Below are 17,272 nucleotides of genomic sequence, written 5' to 3'. Positions count from 1 at the left end.
TCCAAATAAGCAGAATGGAAACAAATCCAGATGAGATTTAAAAAAAAAAAAAAAAAGGAAAGCTGCAAAGCTGTATGACTAATTTATTTCACAGATTTTAAACAGTTCTCTTACACAGAAGTTTGGTTTTTTTCTTACATATTTTCCCCACCCAAAAATATAAACTTGTTTATTTTAGGTATATACAGTTATCTTATGAAATTATGGAATTAGAATAGAAAATAAAAAGTCTGAGGTATAGCACCATGGAACACAGCACCTTAGAAAGTGCTTTCATTTCATTGTCTAAATTCATTGTCACAGAGTGATATCAGCAGAAAGGAGTTGTTTGAGTGTGCTGCTCAAGATCTTCCAGTTTTGCCACCTTAATTTTACTGGCGACTTCAAATAACAAAGCTCTTCAACAACAATATATACAAAGGGATTTTATTATTAATCAGAAATGGAATTGGCTTCACTAGCAATTACAGTTTTATTTTTTTCAGAATACATACACAGTATTGACAATGTAGTTTGTAATTGTAAATAAGAGCCAGATGCAATTCAGAGACACATGCAAGTTTTGGAAGGGGACAAAGAAATCACAGTATAGTACTGTACATAGAATATTACAGTTTATATTAAACACTTTCTAAACACCTCTTTGTTATAATGGAAGGAGCACCATTGTCATTGGTTTTGTACAGCACCAAAGGAATGCAAAGGGGGTGTTCCTGAAGTGAGCCCTATGTTGTCTGTCTGTGCCACAGCATCTTTGCAAAATAAGTTTAAGTCATGTGATTCTGGCCCTACAAGGGCAACAATTACTTTCTAGATTAGACATACACAGCAAGACATTTTCTATGCCATCCTTATTCAAAACTTGCATGTGGCATGAAGTGGGTTGGTAGCACCAAAGTGCAACATTTGTGTTGATCTGATTTTGTCTTAAGCTTAACCAAGGAAACAGACAGGACCGACCTCAAATCCAAACTTCTGGTTCTGATCACCAAAGTCATTGATCATCACATCAACTATGGGCACTTGGTCTATTTTGGGCGTGTTGATTTCCAGCACTGTCTTTGCATAGCCCTTTCTTGACTGTTAAAAAAAGAAGAAAAAACACAAACTGTTACAGAACTGAGCATTTAACATGTGCTGTAGATCCTCACAGTTTATCCCTTAAGTGTAGAATTTTTAAATCATTGCTCTGTCATGCATCAGATATTGCCAGCCCTAAATATTATTTTTTCTTATGATTTCATTTTAAAAATCTGACATGGAATGTTCTGATTTTAGATGGAGAATGGCCCATAGGATTTTTACTTACTAAAGTAGGCCTACAAAAGAAAAATAATATTAGATAGGTCATGTTTCTTAGAGAATTCTCAGTTCATGTCTGTACTATTTAATAAACAATAATATTCTCACATCTTCCCTGTGAAAAGAAAATCACTAATTAGTTCTGAAAGAGAGAAGATTAACTTCTAAGAAGAAAGACTGTAACTGCCTCACAAAATATAAGAGCAGCTGTTTGGACAGGAAAGACAGTAGTATTCTGACAGAACTGCCAACTGCTGTACTTAGAAGCTTTCTTTGAAGGCACACCCTTACTGCCTGAAGAAGGTTCTCTAGCTCTTCTGTGTATCACACAGCCCAGGCAACACATCACTTATCAGCACTGCACTTCCTTGAGATGGTCTCTCATATCTGCTGAGACCCCTTTCAGCTATTCCAGGGTCTTGGAGTTCAGATGAGCATCCAAGCTGACAGATCTGAGTGTTCTCAGTTTAGTGACAGTTGTAACTTTCAGCTCTCTATGGAGTTCTACATTTAATTTACCCTCTGTGGATAAAAAAAGTGAAATGAAACTACAAGGCACATTGAAAGGCTGACATGAAGCAGTTGTGTGTTAGGGTCTCTCACTGCTGAGGGGAGGTGCTTTGCATCTCCTGAGCTGCATCTCTGCCTCAGAGCCAGGTGTATATCCTGGCACTTTCAGGCTAAACACTTTCAGATCTCTAATTCTGTATCTCTGACTTGTCAGAAATTGCCTTCAGAATGCTCCTATATCAAACCCCGAAATAATTAATGAGGCTTCAACTGTCACTTGTTCCTTTGATGCCGTTGTTTCAAAGAGTTAAATAGAGACTGTTCTATTTCTGAGTGGCAACAGTTGCTATGCCCACAGAGACCCTGAAAGAGGAGTGCTCAGAGAGCTGATGCATGTTTGGACACCTCTGGGGATTTTTAGCTAAAGGGGGATTCTGAAAAGTAAAACCCACAAACTTCACCTGGCTTTGAATACACAAAACAAGAAAAGGAAATACAAAGTCACATATAAAATAATTAAATTAATTCACTATATTTGGGTAATAGGACTAATGTGATACATGTTTTTGTTGTATTCACTAAATATTCTATTCGTGTATATCTTGATTTTTAGTATAAATATAGTCTGCATATAGGCTGCTCCTCTCATCTTTTTTGCTCCTCCTCTTCCCTTATACTATGCTCATACACAGTAGCAGATAGTCTGCTTTCAGCACAATGCTGCTGACAGCCTGCATCCATTCCAAGTTTGTTCAATTTCTGTTGCTTGCCTTGTGGCTATTTCTTTTTTGGTACATAGGTGAAAACTGAATATGACACTAGTGTACGGTGGTTAAAAATTTACTAAAAATCAGTATATGACAAGTAAAGTGTTTATAAAGCTTTTCTCAGAAGAAAGCTGTGAGAAAATAGATTTGTTTGCTTTCTACTTTAAATGACAGGTTGGTTTTGTAAAGACTCTTTGAAGCTGTACTTACTGCACAGCCGTCGTGGAGAGCTTTGATGTAAGGATTGTTGTCATAAGACATTTCTTCATCATTGGATCCCAAGAACCTTAGTGCTTTGTCATAGCTGTCAGAGGGTGCGTCGTGCCAGGCTACAGACTGGTGACAGTTGTAAGTGAAATTTTGTCTGGCAGAGGCACTCAGTAGTTTAAGGAATGTCATTTGGACCATATTAATGGAATTGCCTTCAACATCCAAATAGGAAAGCTGGAAAATACAAAAAATTAGATGAATATTTACCTGTTTTCTTTGGTACAGCACAAACCAAAATTATTGTTGACTAAAGAGAGCCATATAACTGCCCTTAATAAAATTATCAACCAACACATAACATTTTATGAAGTTTTAAAGGTCAATATGACTCAGTAAATAGATTTTTCATGATGTAGCACTATATTTAGGATGAAGAATTACATATTTCAGCTTTGTTCTACTGGGACAGACAGAGAATTAGTCCTACTTTATAGTGTAAACCTGTTTGGTTATCTGTTTTAGTTAATCATAAAGTTGGTCAGCCTGCAGCCTCACCTCTGCATACTCAGTGTATTTCCAGTTACCTAGACTGGGGTGGAGGATCTATGGTCCAGCTGCTTTCCTAAGGTTTGGTGGTGAGGTGTGTCTGCCAGAGGCCAGATTCTCACCACCAGCTGTGCAGGTGACCTTTGGGATCACTGTGGGACAATACAGACCAGGCTTCTGCTGTCCAGGGACAAGAGGCCAGGTAGCTGCTGTAATATTTAGGGCAAAAAGGCTGGAGGTCTTTTTGTTGTGCAAATATTTATACAATTCCCTGTGATCTGATGATTGCTGAAAACATGTACCTGATTTGTGAATACAGTTATATTGCAGTGACAACTTACAAGTTTGCCTCGCTTAAATTCACTAAACCAAGATCCTGGGTTCTCCTTTGGCCATGACGAAATTCTAACCTGTGTGGTCAAACAACAGATAAAGAAGTATTGAAACATAAGTTGACATATGTGAAGATTTTACATTACTTAGGACAAATATCACACCAGATAATAATGGTTCTTCCTGAAATCTCAGCCACTAAAGGTCTAAAATAAAGAGTTTTCTTGTAGCAAATGCCTTCAAGTTAGTGACTTCAAATGGAATCCAACAGAGAGTAAGTTCTGTTTGAGGGAGATGGTTGTAATCTGTTAAGAGTCGGGTAAACTGCTGGTATAAATTGTTGCTGTGAACTATCTAAATGAATTTTCACCAGTGTTGATGCTAATAGATCCCTGTCATTTAGTCAAGATTTCAGAAAGCCTTCCTCTACACCATATGCCCCAGCAGATGTAATCTATAACAGTGACTAAGGACACTCTCAATAATACAGTCTTTTACATCTACTTTGCATAGGAATAAATAGCTATAAATGAGCCCACAACAGAAACACAGGAAGGTTTAGCTTTTAGGTGACAAATACTGAATCATGTACTGTTAGTGGCTGCTCAGCTGTGTTGCATATCAAGCAGGTGCATAGATTCCCTGTCTGAAGTTGAAAATGGTATTTGTTAACTATGTACCATTTTACTGTTCCATTCAGATATATGCAAATGTAAATGTAATTAGAAAGACAGATACATGAAAATGTGGCAGTGTAATTATCCTGTTTAGTTCAACATTGTAACAGCATAGTAGGAACTGTCAACAGCCAACTGAAAACACAGATTGGTACTTACTCCTTCAGATTTCTTATCTGGGTAGATGCAAGTTTCCCCACCTGCTGTGAAATTGCAGTATACTTTGAAGGAGTCTCCAGAACATCCCTGGTTAGGATCAATCCAATATTCCCCTAATACAAATGAGAAAATATTTGCCTCATACAGTAAAAATGGTATTCAAAAGAACCAGCCTACCACTGCTACCTAATAGTCCTCCAAAGTTTGTAGAAAAAATATTTTATCCGAATGGTTTAGGTCAGGGAGCAAAATCTGGAGTGATTTGCATCCTTATCTGCATGCAGATGTGTCTGCATGGGGCTTCTTGGGGCAAGCACCTAAAGCTGCCACTGAGAGGGGTCCACCTGAAGCAAAGACCTTTTTACTCCTGGGTTATGAAGCTGCAACACCAGTGAAGGCTGGGCAGGAAAACAGCTGCATCCAAGGTCCATTCAAAGTCAGTGCTTTATAAAATCTGCTATTCTAATTAGAATGATGATTTCTCTGATATGGGTTCTTATCTTCAGATGTTTGACAAACAGGGAGCAAACAACTTTCTGACAACTATAGTTCTAATCCAGTTTCAAACAAATAGTGGAGGTTTCAAAGAGAAATGACAAATCCTTTTACCAGTTCTGTCTTCTGAATATGGAGCATAGACAAAGTATTTATGAGGTTTAACAATTCTGTTGATTTAGGCTGTATATTGATAACAGTCTTTCTTTTCTGTAAGTCTTATCCCTGGAGAATTTTGAATTTTAATGAACAAATTTGCTTTTATCTTAACCAAAATAAGATTGCTTTTATATTAAGACAGCTCTAAAGAAGAAGTAAATACTGGTAAATGAAGAAGGTGAATGTGTTCTGTAAAAACCATTCCTTATTATGGAGGGTACTGAATTATAAAATATGTACTTTTCATATAGCGCATACACTGCTTAACTACTCCTCAAGGCAACCATCTGTTCTTATCTATTTAGAGTGAAAGCAATAAAATATTATTAAACTGTCAAAATCTATTTTTCCTCCCATTTAAAAGCAGAAAAATATTGCTTTGAACTGGGAAAAATATGCATTGCAATTGAAAAAATTATGAAAGGATGAAACCTAGTGGAGGCTGGCTTTCATTTAAACATTTTCAGATGGGTAAAATTATTTAGAAGAAAAAAAAACCCAAATAATAATAAAATCAAGATAGTTCTTAGGAACACTCTTCATATTACTTTGCATTTCATTACACTACTACCTGGTAGAATTAAACAGTATCAAAGAAACTTCCATGCATATTTGCTGGCTGATCTAGAAAAAACAGTGCTGATGCAGTAGAGAAAATTATTGCTTCCTGGGCTAAAAGACTACCAAAGTTTTTGAGAATCATTCTTGAACATAAATCTCATGTAATACTAGTGCTGTTTCATATTGTTATACTAAGCTCTTTCATCACACTCCTGTTTTGATTGTCCTGGAAATGCAAGGCCCACCTTTCAAAACAACAACTGCTCTTTATTCATCATTTTAAAAGGTTTTAACTCAAAAACCAGATCAGGTTATGTATTTAAAGAACTTTGACTCTTACCAAGAGAACATGTCTTACATTTTAAAACTGTTATGCCTGTAAAAATGGATTCCATGAGACTGTATTTGTTGTGCAACTGTCTGAGCCATCTAGCAGTAATGGATTAATGGTGCCAAAGTGCCCTAGAAGGCCAGGCTGAGGCAGGTGTGCTGTGCTGTGCAGTAGGAACTCACCATCAGGGAAGTCAGGGTGGCAGAGCTGCAGATCCTTGCAGGTCCGGGCTGGGTTATTCTGAGTGCCCATGGGGAACTTCATGTGCTCAATATCTTGCTTCAGTGAATTCAGGGAGCCAAAGATCTCCTCCATGCCATCAGAATAATCCAGAATATTATCACCAGCATCAGATAACATATAGTCAGGAGATCTTCTTGTCTTCTTGGGTGACTGGATTGGCAGTGGCTGGATTACCTCACCTGGAGGGCCCTAAGTGGAAAACAATATATCTCATTATATCTTCTGTTTATTTTTCAGTAGAGAAGGACCACAGCATGTAGCTTGGAGATGCTTTGAACAGGCTTTCTTCAAGGTATTTATTTCTTTATTTTACCTTTTTTCCTTTATATTCATACCTATGTCCTTTGATTTACTTGAGGAAAAAAAATTGTAAAAGGCCAAACAATTGTTGTGCTCTAAACTTTTCTCACTACATTGATTTTTGGGAAAGAGTTTGTTGCCCTCACACAACTGACACGCAGAACTGACTTACAGTTTCCTCCTTATCCCTGTTAATTCCCTCAAGCACAGATATATTCTATGAAAATTGAAAACTCTGGATGTTTCCTATGATAAAAGTTGAAAATTCCACTTGGGGTCTAGGAAACAATATTTAGTTTCAAGAAATCGAGACACTTCACTCAGATTTGGACTCTTCATTTTAGTTTGTTATAATATAAAAAATAAATATGGAAACAGAAGATTATCATCAAGGAAAACCAGTAGAATTATGTTTTCTGTGCTTCAATATAACACATTGAATAATTATTGCATGAGGGGCTTCTTTATAGAAGGGGGGGTTTATAGGGGTTTTTAAGGGTGTTCTTTTGGTTTTTAAAATTTATTTGCTTTAAGTTTCTTCTGGATTTTTCAGTGCAGATATGTATTTCTGTGCCAGCTGGATCTGTTTCCTGAAAAATGAATTTTCAAACCATCATTGGTGTTTTAGTTCCCAAATACTGTTTTCTACCCTTGTCAAAACAGGTTGGTCATGTCAGTGTAATGCAAGATAAGAATTCTTACTTACTGGAGGACCAGGTGGACCAGGTAAGCCACTGTCACCCTTCTGACCAGCAGGACCCTACAGAGCAATGAAAGAAGTGCAGTGTTGACCATGCTACACAAAGTTTAAAAATAGCACACACAAAAAATAAGGAAAAGAGCAAAAAGTATAGAGCAGAGTTACTCACACTGGATCCTTTGGAACCTTTGGGACCCTGGGGACCCTATGGGCAAGAAGATATAACTCTGGTTGGAGTGTGTTGCACAGAGCTTGGGGGTGGTTAGAACAGGAGGGCTCGATGAAATTACTTACAGGTAATCCAGGAGGACCAGGGGGTCCAAGTGGACCAGCAGGACCAGAAATTCCCTAGAAAGGAATAAGAGGACAAGCACAGAGCTAAAGTATTCTACATACTGGATTGTGTTAAAAAATCTCATCTATGAGAAAGGTAGTCTCATAAAGTGTCCAACTATGCTGAGTTTTTAGTTAGGCCATTTGCAGGCCAAAATAGTTGTCAAGTTTAAAATATTATCTGACAATCTGAGTTGCTTGTTGTTCTTACACTGACTGCAGTGAATTGTCACAGCTGTGTTCCTTTTCAGATTGGCTTGGAAACCTCACTTTTTACATAGTGCCCTAAAAACATGGCTTAGAAACTGCTTTGGGTAATGCAATTAGTAAACGTGATGAGATTGCTGCTGCTGCTTTTATCTTGTTGCTAACCTGTTCTGTGTGCATGTTGGCATGTATGTTTTCTTCATTTTCTCCAATACTCTATAATCTTATTTTAAGATCTTAAATTTTGCTTGTTTGTACAATGCCTAAGAAAGTTTTAACCTCTTGCAGGAGACTCTGGGTGTTAAATGTTTATAACAACTTCATGTCTTTCAAAAGGAAGCCTGGAATATATAAACACAAGTATGTTGTACTCACTGCATCACCCTTGGCTCCAGGAGATCCCTGTGGGCCAGGAAGACCCCTGTCACCCTTTTCACCCTGTTCTCCTGGAGGTCCAATCAGGCCAATCAAACCAGGATGTCCCTAAACAAGATTTAAGAAAATATAGTTAAGATACATGAAAGTAAATATGTTTTGCAAACACATAAATTAGACCTTTTACATGTTACCACTGTTGCTTGTCAACAATCAACCTGAAAACAAATTATTCTAAAAGCCGATGTATTGTTTTTAGATGGTCCTTCAAACTTTCAGATTATTTGCAATTTGTGACTGCTTATTCAATGAAATATCTGTACCTTACTGAAACTGGTACAAAAATCACAGTATCCTGGGTACAAATTTCATATCAGTTTTCACATGTAGCTGCTATCAGCATCTCACAGAGTTCCACATGTGACATGGCTGCATAAACAGCTGATCCAAGCAGATAAACAAAGCCTGCTGTTCAGAAGGCACAGTCATATTCATGTCTCTTTCTCTACAGTTTTTCTCTTATAGCCAAGCAATCAATAAATTGACAGGACTCCATAGGAAAATGCTGTCCCAGATGTCTCAATCCATTATTTCAAAAGAAAGTATTATAGCTGTTAAATATTTACATTTTGTTCTTTTAAAATAAAAATGGCCAATACTCATTATTTCTACTTGCTTTGTTCTTGTAAATCTGATAGTTCTCTTTACACCAATATCTTTGGGATTTTCATTGCAGGGATCACATGGTCAATAGATTACCACACAGGCCGTAATCTTTTTCTTTCTAGGTGTTTCCAGGATATTGGGTATGGTTTATAACTTCATGGTGACTATTAAGGCTGTGGGAAGCTGTTTGATAGGCACAGAACGGTGCTTTGCTGATACAAACTCTACTGCTTCTTTCTGCTAATTTTATACAGATTGTAGACTGGGCTGAAGTTACAAAGACAGGACCAATTAGCAAAGCATACCTTCTCTCCCTTTGAACCTGGGTCTCCTTTCAGTCCAGGCAAGCCAGGTGGGCCCTATATATAAATCAAGGGAAGTAATATTAAAACAAGTTTTAACATCCTGCTCAGATCATGTTTTCTTGAAATGTTATTAAAGGCAGTTCAAATCAAAGTACACATTCAGTGGTTGATGGTTGTGATTGATAATGTGATTTAGAGCCCAAGATGAAGTTGAAATGTACTTTTAAAAAATCATAATGATGCTACAGTGGTATTTAAATTACTTTATAATTAGAGATCTAGAAAGGGTTGTATGAATAGAAATGTACGAAGCAGAAGGTCAACTAAATTCTTGATTTGAGAAATCTTTAGATTTTATATGAATGGCAATGCTGATTTTGTTTACTTTGTACAGAATGAGGCAAAAAATGCAGGCCATGCAGTGCCTGTGCAAAAGACATGAATTTTTCAGAGGCTGTTAATCTCACACTGCACGTGTCCATGAGGAGTAGAGCTGCTACCCTAAGTCTGTGTCTCCTCACCACTGCTCTCCTGGTAGCAGTGGACAACTTCTGCTATGGATAGGAATGATAAGAGACCTTTTCCACCTGGCACATATTAAAAAATGCCATAACATTTCATGTAAGAAATATTATTCAGTGCTTATGCTTTCCATCTCCACTTCAGGATACCACTAGATGCAAAAGTGTAGGCAAATACATATTTCATGAATGAAATGTGAATTTTTTAAGCTTTTGGAATGCAGAATCAGACTTTTCACCTGCAGTGTGTTGTGCACTATTGCAAATCAGGCTTCATACTCTCCTGATAGCAATCTCCTGTGGAGGATGGGAGAGGAAGGAGGGAAATCTAACCTCAAAAACTCTCACGTATCAACTTAACTTTCTTAAAATCCAAAATAAAGTTGCAGCGATGCATTGAAAAGTTCTTGTTGAGCTGACAGGAAGTCTGTGCATTTGTAAGCATGTAGTTCATTATTATACTCAGCTACAGATTTTAATAGAATGTTTAAGCTCTCAAATGTTAGATGAGAAATCTTTTGGTGATGTTTCTGGAGGCTTCTATGACTGATATGTGCAAAAAGGATGCTCACCAGAGGTCCAGGAGGGCCATCCTGACCTGGTGCTCCAGGCATACCTTGTTCTCCCTAGAAAAAACAAAAAGCTGGCTTTACCAGAGTTGCACAGGAAATACAACATTTAAAATACGATGTGCTCTGTTACTTACCACAGGGCCAGGAATGCCCCGGAGACCCTCTGGGCCAGGTTTTCCTGCAGGTCCCTGTGGACCAACTGGCCCTGTTTTTCCAGGAGCTCCTTCTGCACCAGGTTCACCCTGCAAAGAACAGAGCAGGTCAGAGGGGGAGGGCTGGCTGAGTTTGGCACTGGAGGGATGTACAAGAGGCAAAGTGCTTTTCAAAAGCCAGAGTTCTGTACAGGACGATTTTCTGAGTGAAATTGTCTCTGGCTTCATAGAAAGATGTGGTGCCAGCAGAGCAGACTCCCCTTGTTTGGTACAGGTGAGCTGTGTTAGGCCTGCACTGCACTCCATTACATATTGCTACTAATTCTGGGTCTGAATTTGGATTTTACAGATTACCTATAATTAATTTGAAAAGTTCCACACTCAGTGCATCCTAAGTAATTTAATTTATAAATAATTTATATATCTATGCTTAAAAAAAAAAATAAAAAAATTAGTATATTACCTTTGCACCTTTTTCACCTTGTCTGCCTTCAGCACCTGTTGCTCCAGGAGGTCCCTGTAAAATATGGACACTGAGCTCATAATCTCAGGTTTTTTCAAATATAACCAGTGGAAAAAAATTCTGAAAGTGCAATTCCCACCATACGAATAAGTAGCAAATTTTTACAAAATCAGATTAAATATATTTTTTTGACATTTTATTCACAGGATAAAAAATACCAAACAGCTCTTATTCCCCTATAAAATTTTCTGGGTTTTTAGAATATCTAAAAGATGATGGGGTTCAAACCAAAGAATTAGCGTGGGAAAAAAAAAAACAAACCCAAAACTAAAACAGGATATAAAAGACAAAAGGCAATACTAATTTATATGTACAATAACAATTAATTTTAAACTTGCTTTGCATTGAATTCTATCAATTCACTGTAGTTTATCCACTGATTCCTAAAAGGCCTCTCTTTCTACAGTGCACAGTGTGGCAAATATTTCTTTATTCTCTAAGTCAGGGATGGGCTCAGTAAGGGGCCTGATTACATTTGGACAGCCAAAAATTGAAATATTGTCCACTAAATATGAAAGTGAAGAATAAAAAGACATTTTTCTCCTCCAAAACATCAAGGGCTGATTTTTAGGTCAGGTAATTAATATTCATAGCTTCAGTTATGAACAGGAGCAGTGTCTAGAATTTAATGTACTCTTCAGAAAATGGTTCTCTTATATACTGAGTTTAGAAAAGATGCACTCAAGATAATGGACCAACTGTTCTCCTACAAGGTTAATTTTTAGCCTGGGAAATGTCTTTATTACAAGCTATTCCTTGCCAACCACTGAGCAGCTTAAAGGAAAATGAAAGAAAAGTGACCATGCTCAAATGCTGTGATTTTGTGAATCTCTGTAAGACTCATCTATTCATTAATGCAACAAGCAGATTGTTATGTAGAAACTAAAAAAAAGTTCTGAAGACTAGCAACTAGAAAAATTCAATTATTTCCATTTATTTACTGCCTTTTACTTAACAACATATAGAGAAACAATTCAGGCTCCCAAAAGGTAAAGCACCAGAACACAATTTTAATTTTACAGATAAGAACTTCCAGTCAAGCATCTGCCTGTTTGCTTTGTGAGCTCAGTGTTTGATCTAAAGCCATATTTTATACTATAGCTGAATTCAGCCCAAACATTTTACAGCTGCTACTGGCACATACCTTGAGCTACTCCACTAGTTTTAATTCCTGAAAATTTATATTCATTTTATAGCTATTTACATAGAAGTATATTAGGATCATTCATTTGCTTCTGAAATTAAGCTTTCTCCAGAGTGACACTGAACATCTGCAGCGCTGTATGAACCTTTTGGACAACAGAGATAGTTCAGACTTTATATCAAAGATAATGCCAAATGAATTGAATTACCCACAGAGGACTTCAACCATTTGTTGTGGGTATCAACAACCTTTTTCTTTGGTATTTTTAAGAGCTGTAAGGGGTAAAGGACTTAGTTTTATTTCTTCAAAATACAGAAAAGCTTAAAAGCCCTGGACCAATTGCTGACTCTTTAAAACAAGAAGAAATATTTTAAATCCCTGCTGTTCCAATAATAATTAATAATATCTGATGCATGTACCCCTTTGTGCAGGTTGTAATTTGTTGGGTGGATCACAGTTTGCAGTGATAACAAGAAAGATCAACAGGTACATAAATAATTTCAGAAACATTTTAGAAACTTGACTCTTCCTTACATGAATTAATTTACATGCCCTCTGCCTTCACTGCTTGAAAATGCCTTGCCCTGAAGTTCCCATATGGAATATAATCCACCCCATCTAAGAAACTGAAAAGGGTTGAATGTGATAGTTTGTACTTGAGAAACATAGTCTCTGCATAATCTAGAAATGCAGCTGCAGCATGAATTAATTAGCAGGGCTAAACCCACTGTGGTGGCTGAAATACAGACAATGAGTGATGAGTGCCAAGCAGGGGTGCTCATTATGAGGCAGTGCCAAGGCTGCCCCGGGCTCAGAGCTGCTGCAGGAGCTGCTCCTTCGCTGCTGGCCTGGCGCGGCCGCGCCTCTGCAGGCACGAACTGCTCATTGTTATTTATCTCACCTTCCACACTGCCCTTCGTGGGCTGGGAAATGGAACTGACAGAAAGCACCTCAGCAACAGCATTTTACACTCATGCACGATTCTCCCCCTCAGCACCCCAGCTACCATGCTGATTCTTATGAACATTGCACTGTAATTTTGGACATACTGCCTCATATATTTTATGAACCGAGAAGACAGAAGAAATCATGCAGAAACAAACTTGTTCTTCAGTTTTTGCTATGTGAACCTATTGAATATTTTTATCTGTTCTTCCATATTTCAATAAAATAATTTAAATTGCTGTTTATAGCTGTCTGTCATTTGGCTTAAAATATGATTTCCAAGACAGAAAACAATTATCACATTTCATCAGCCTGTTGAGATAGGAACCTGGCATATTGTTAGATATTCTCCGCATTTGCAATCAAGAGAGAAAATCAACTTAATTTTTAAGTGGTGAGTACACCCTGCTGATGCAGCAGCATGCTGTAGCCAAAATGGAAAAAAAAAATCTCCTTCATAGAAACACTTTATTTTTTCCCAAGTTATTCAACATTGTATTTAAAGGCAACAAGCCAAATAAACTTCTGCTTTGCAAAATTGCTGGCTTTGCTTCAGTATTGACATGTCTTCTTTTAATGGAAGAAGATGGTATGGCCTCCAGTTGAGAACAAAAATATACCTTAGTCTTGGGCTTTAAATTCTAATACATTTTGATTGGTATATAGAGGTTTATGTGTATGTGATGTGGACATCTGATTATCACTCCTGGGGAAAGCAGCCCAACAGCAGATCCCAAAGCTCAAGTGCCTGGCACACTGAAGGGCTGGGAGCAGCACAGGCAAGAAGTGCTGCCTGTGCTGATCTGTATTGATTGCAAATTGAGCTGAAGGACAAATACTCTCTGATGGTGTCTTGTCCTCGTGGTATTTTTAACATTTGTCAGATGGAAATCGATCAATTCAAACTAGCGATGTTACCCACTACTGTGTGACAAACCAAAAAGAAGTAATCCCAAAAGTAAAAGCAAGGGATTAAGTTTCAGAAAAATAATAATAACAACATAACTGTAGAGGGGTTCAGTCTGTATCTCTGCTTCTAGATAAACAGCCAGAATTACTACAATTACTTGCAGCTAAATTACATTTTTGTATAAAGCCTTCTGAGCATGCATTTTTCTGATGCATGCACAGATTATTTAAGAAGTCAGAATATGTAAAATAATAATTACTATTTAATGATTTTTTAAAAAAAGTAATTTTAAAAGACTTTATCAATTACTATGTCACAAATGTCACCCTTTCTAGATTATGGTTTTGGCTTATAAATTTCTTATATACAATGGAAAAATTATTTATGTCCATGTCTTTCACTAGAATTTGCTTCCCAGGGAGAGCTGGGGAAACTTTGTAACTCTGTAACTAAACAGAGATTGCTCAAAACTCTGACACCTGGTAATAAACATGATTTCAGAAGACCAGGCTGTAAAACTGAGGTCAGGTCAGTTACAAAATAGAATAGAAGAGGGAATGAAAATGAATTCAAAATAAATAAGGAGCCTACTGTTGAGGATTTCAAGAGCCTTTAATTAAAAATATGAATTCTGAGCTCTGCCAGCTTGTTATTTTGGAGACAGAAAAACAAAAAATGGGGTGGAATATTGCTTTCTGGTAGTATAGCCAGAGCTGTACCTCCTAGTCAGCAATATTACTACTGAAACTGTGTCCTTCTCTATCCAAGTTAAAAGACTCTTGTTAGGGCTTTTTCTTGAAATTGATTCTACCATATAAGTGATAAAAACTAACGAAATGCATTTTTTCCAGATAAGTATGAATTTTTCAGTCTTTCCCTGTTTTTTTCTGGTGTAACACCAATATAATAAAGATTCCCTACAAGTTTGAAACATTCTGGTACTCAAGTAATGTAGAAACTGATTCTACAAAATGTTTAGAAAGGGACCACATTGCAATATTTAGCCATGCACTTTCCCTAAAATGGAAATTTGTCAAACCACAGGTAATGTCGAATTTGTGCTTCGAAATTGGGGTTTTTGTCCTGTTACAATCAGATAGAATATAGCCCATCTGTGAGGATGAGCTATTGCCTTTCTGTATAATAAAGCAAGAAGTTTTAATTTGATGTCAAGCAAACATACTAATTGCTAATATTCAATTGAGCCATATTTCAGTTTTAGTGATAAGGTTGCTAATGCTACCATAATCATTTAGAATATTATAAATACTTTGGATGTTGGTGAAGCAAATAGATTACTGTGTAAAATAAATAAAACTAATTAGGCATGCCAGTTCACTCAAGCCCATTAAATCAAGCAATTTAACATATTTTGTTAAATAATTCTTGGCTTACATTTAATAATGGCAATTTTTCTGTTTTTTAAAGTCCAAAAACTACATCTAATTGCTCTCTGAAGCAGACCTAAGGGTTGATGCATCTACTACAGTTCTATGACTGCAATATTATTTACTGGGTTTGATTAGCTGTAGTTGTAAAGCCTGTGAACCTTCAAAGGCTTTAGAAATAATAGAAGAGCTTCATGAGTTACAGAAATATCTGCCTGTTAATTTTGTATGCAGAGAGGATGACGTAGGTTTGCACAGTAGCTGCATTGAAATTATGAAAAGATGATGTCTGCTATTACTGTCATACCAACTCACTCCTGTTAGCAGGCTGATTCAGGAGACAATGAAGTCTTGAGTGAAAAGAAAAAGCACCTTTATGGGTGAGCAATACATTCTTCCCTATGAATTTTTGTTCTTATATTCCATGTTAGCCATGTTAAAGGGCTTTCTCTGCTGTTTCTATTATTTCATTTCTCTCATTACATTACTTAAAATAAATGACACAGATCATATATGAGTGTCCCAACATGGAACAAGTAGGTGAAATTCTCTAGGACACGGTGCCTCAGAAAAAGAAGAATACAAGAGACCATGAGATATTCCTTACCCTTTTCCCAGGAGGACCAGGTGGGCCAGCTTCACCTGAAGGACCTGGTGGACCCTGCAACAGAAAATTGAAAACTTAGCAGTAATGAAGGATGAAGTTCTCATCTTTATTAAATACCACGGACATCTGCCATTTATTAGCCCCTTTCAGTGGACAGAATCTACAGAAATAGAACTTTGATGCATAATATGGGTATTGCTCAGATACTGCTTGAGATCTTGGCTTAATTTCATTAGTTCAGCTAATGAAGATTATTTGGTGGCAGCATTTCTTTCTTATGCTCAGAGCTGCTCTATTTTCAGTGCTCCTCAGCAGCTCCAGCACAACTCCTTTAACACATCACTACTTCTAAAGGAAATTGAGCTCTTGCTTAATTGTGTTACTTTAATATGGGCAGTTCTATCTCTGCAAGGAAATAAATAGTTGTTTTTCAGTATAATAGAAACATCCACTCTGAAAATATTTTTTAGAGTGTGTCTGCATAGAAACCACTGATTTGGCAAAAGATACTTTCTTACTATCAAAGAGATCATGCAGCTAAAATAAAATGAGAGAAAAATCTTACAGGTTGACCAGGATCACCATCTTCACCCTTCTCTCCACCAACACCATCTTGACCCTACAGAATTAAAGGAAAATATACAAAATTAAAAATTCAGCTAATTAAAGTCACTAACTTTTATACATGAATATAAGAGCACTATTTTTCTACAAAGCATTTTCCAAGGACATTATTTTTCAAAACTTTAAAAATATTTCTAAACATTTTTAAGCCTCAAAAAATGCGAGAACAGAAAAGCAACAGATCTTACAGGCAAGAGCTCATCCCCAGACAAGAAAGAGACAGCGTCAACTAGAATTAAGTGCAAACTAAGATTAGGACCTAAAGCTGTTTTTAAGATATACTTACAGCTGGACCAGGTTCCCCAGGAGGACCAGGATCTCCAGGAAAACCAACTGGGCCCTAGATACATCAGGAAAAAAAGTAAGGAATGTGTCATCCATTGCCAAGCAGGTAGCACTCATCACAAATCTTTTACGAAGCATATAATGAACATAGTGCAGTTGTAGGAAATGCTATGGTTCTATATTCACACAACTTCAGCAATGCTTCACAGTGGTTTTTAGGTTAGAATTATGAAGCTCACTTACTGGGTTACCCTTAGGCCCATCATCACCTGGAGGTCCTTTAGCACCTGGTGGTCCAGCTGCTCCAGGTGGACCAGCTTCACCTTTTTCTCCCCTTTCGCCTTTTGGACCCTGTGGAAAACACATAAACACAAAAATGTCATCAATGGCTAAAAAACGGATCACAATGGCAAACTCGTTTT

General features: G+C 37.1%; 1 protein-coding gene across 2 annotated transcripts in view; it reads right to left on the bottom strand.

Annotated features, from left to right (window-relative positions):
* Positions 1 to 412: 412 nt before the first annotated feature.
* The window catches only part of COL11A1 (collagen type XI alpha 1 chain), a 126,888-nt gene continuing 110,028 nt past the window's right edge, over positions 413 to 17,272 (bottom strand). For both annotated transcript variants that reach the window (XM_056498085.1, XM_056498086.1), the window contains exons 51-67: positions 17,094 to 17,201; positions 16,852 to 16,905; positions 16,507 to 16,560; positions 15,942 to 15,995; positions 10,888 to 10,941; positions 10,407 to 10,514; positions 10,273 to 10,326; positions 9,180 to 9,233; positions 8,209 to 8,316; positions 7,588 to 7,641; positions 7,463 to 7,498; positions 7,300 to 7,353; positions 6,233 to 6,482; positions 4,505 to 4,617; positions 3,677 to 3,745; positions 2,790 to 3,023; positions 413 to 1,080 (exon numbers count right to left, since the gene is read on the bottom strand). In XM_056498085.1, the coding sequence (XP_056354060.1) occupies positions 934 to 1,080; positions 2,790 to 3,023; positions 3,677 to 3,745; positions 4,505 to 4,617; positions 6,233 to 6,482; positions 7,300 to 7,353; positions 7,463 to 7,498; positions 7,588 to 7,641; positions 8,209 to 8,316; positions 9,180 to 9,233; positions 10,273 to 10,326; positions 10,407 to 10,514; positions 10,888 to 10,941; positions 15,942 to 15,995; positions 16,507 to 16,560; positions 16,852 to 16,905; positions 17,094 to 17,201 (1,605 nt within the window). In that variant the 3' untranslated portion in view covers positions 413 to 933. The remainder of the gene's footprint in view (positions 1,081 to 2,789; positions 3,024 to 3,676; positions 3,746 to 4,504; positions 4,618 to 6,232; positions 6,483 to 7,299; positions 7,354 to 7,462; positions 7,499 to 7,587; positions 7,642 to 8,208; positions 8,317 to 9,179; positions 9,234 to 10,272; positions 10,327 to 10,406; positions 10,515 to 10,887; positions 10,942 to 15,941; positions 15,996 to 16,506; positions 16,561 to 16,851; positions 16,906 to 17,093; positions 17,202 to 17,272) is intronic.

The sequence above is a fragment of the Oenanthe melanoleuca genome, chromosome 8 (assembly GCF_029582105.1).
Source record: "Oenanthe melanoleuca isolate GR-GAL-2019-014 chromosome 8, OMel1.0, whole genome shotgun sequence".
NCBI lineage: Eukaryota > Metazoa > Chordata > Aves > Passeriformes > Muscicapidae > Oenanthe > Oenanthe melanoleuca.
The sequence above is the reverse complement of the archived record's forward strand: the minus strand, read 5'-3'. Positions and strand labels throughout refer to the sequence as shown.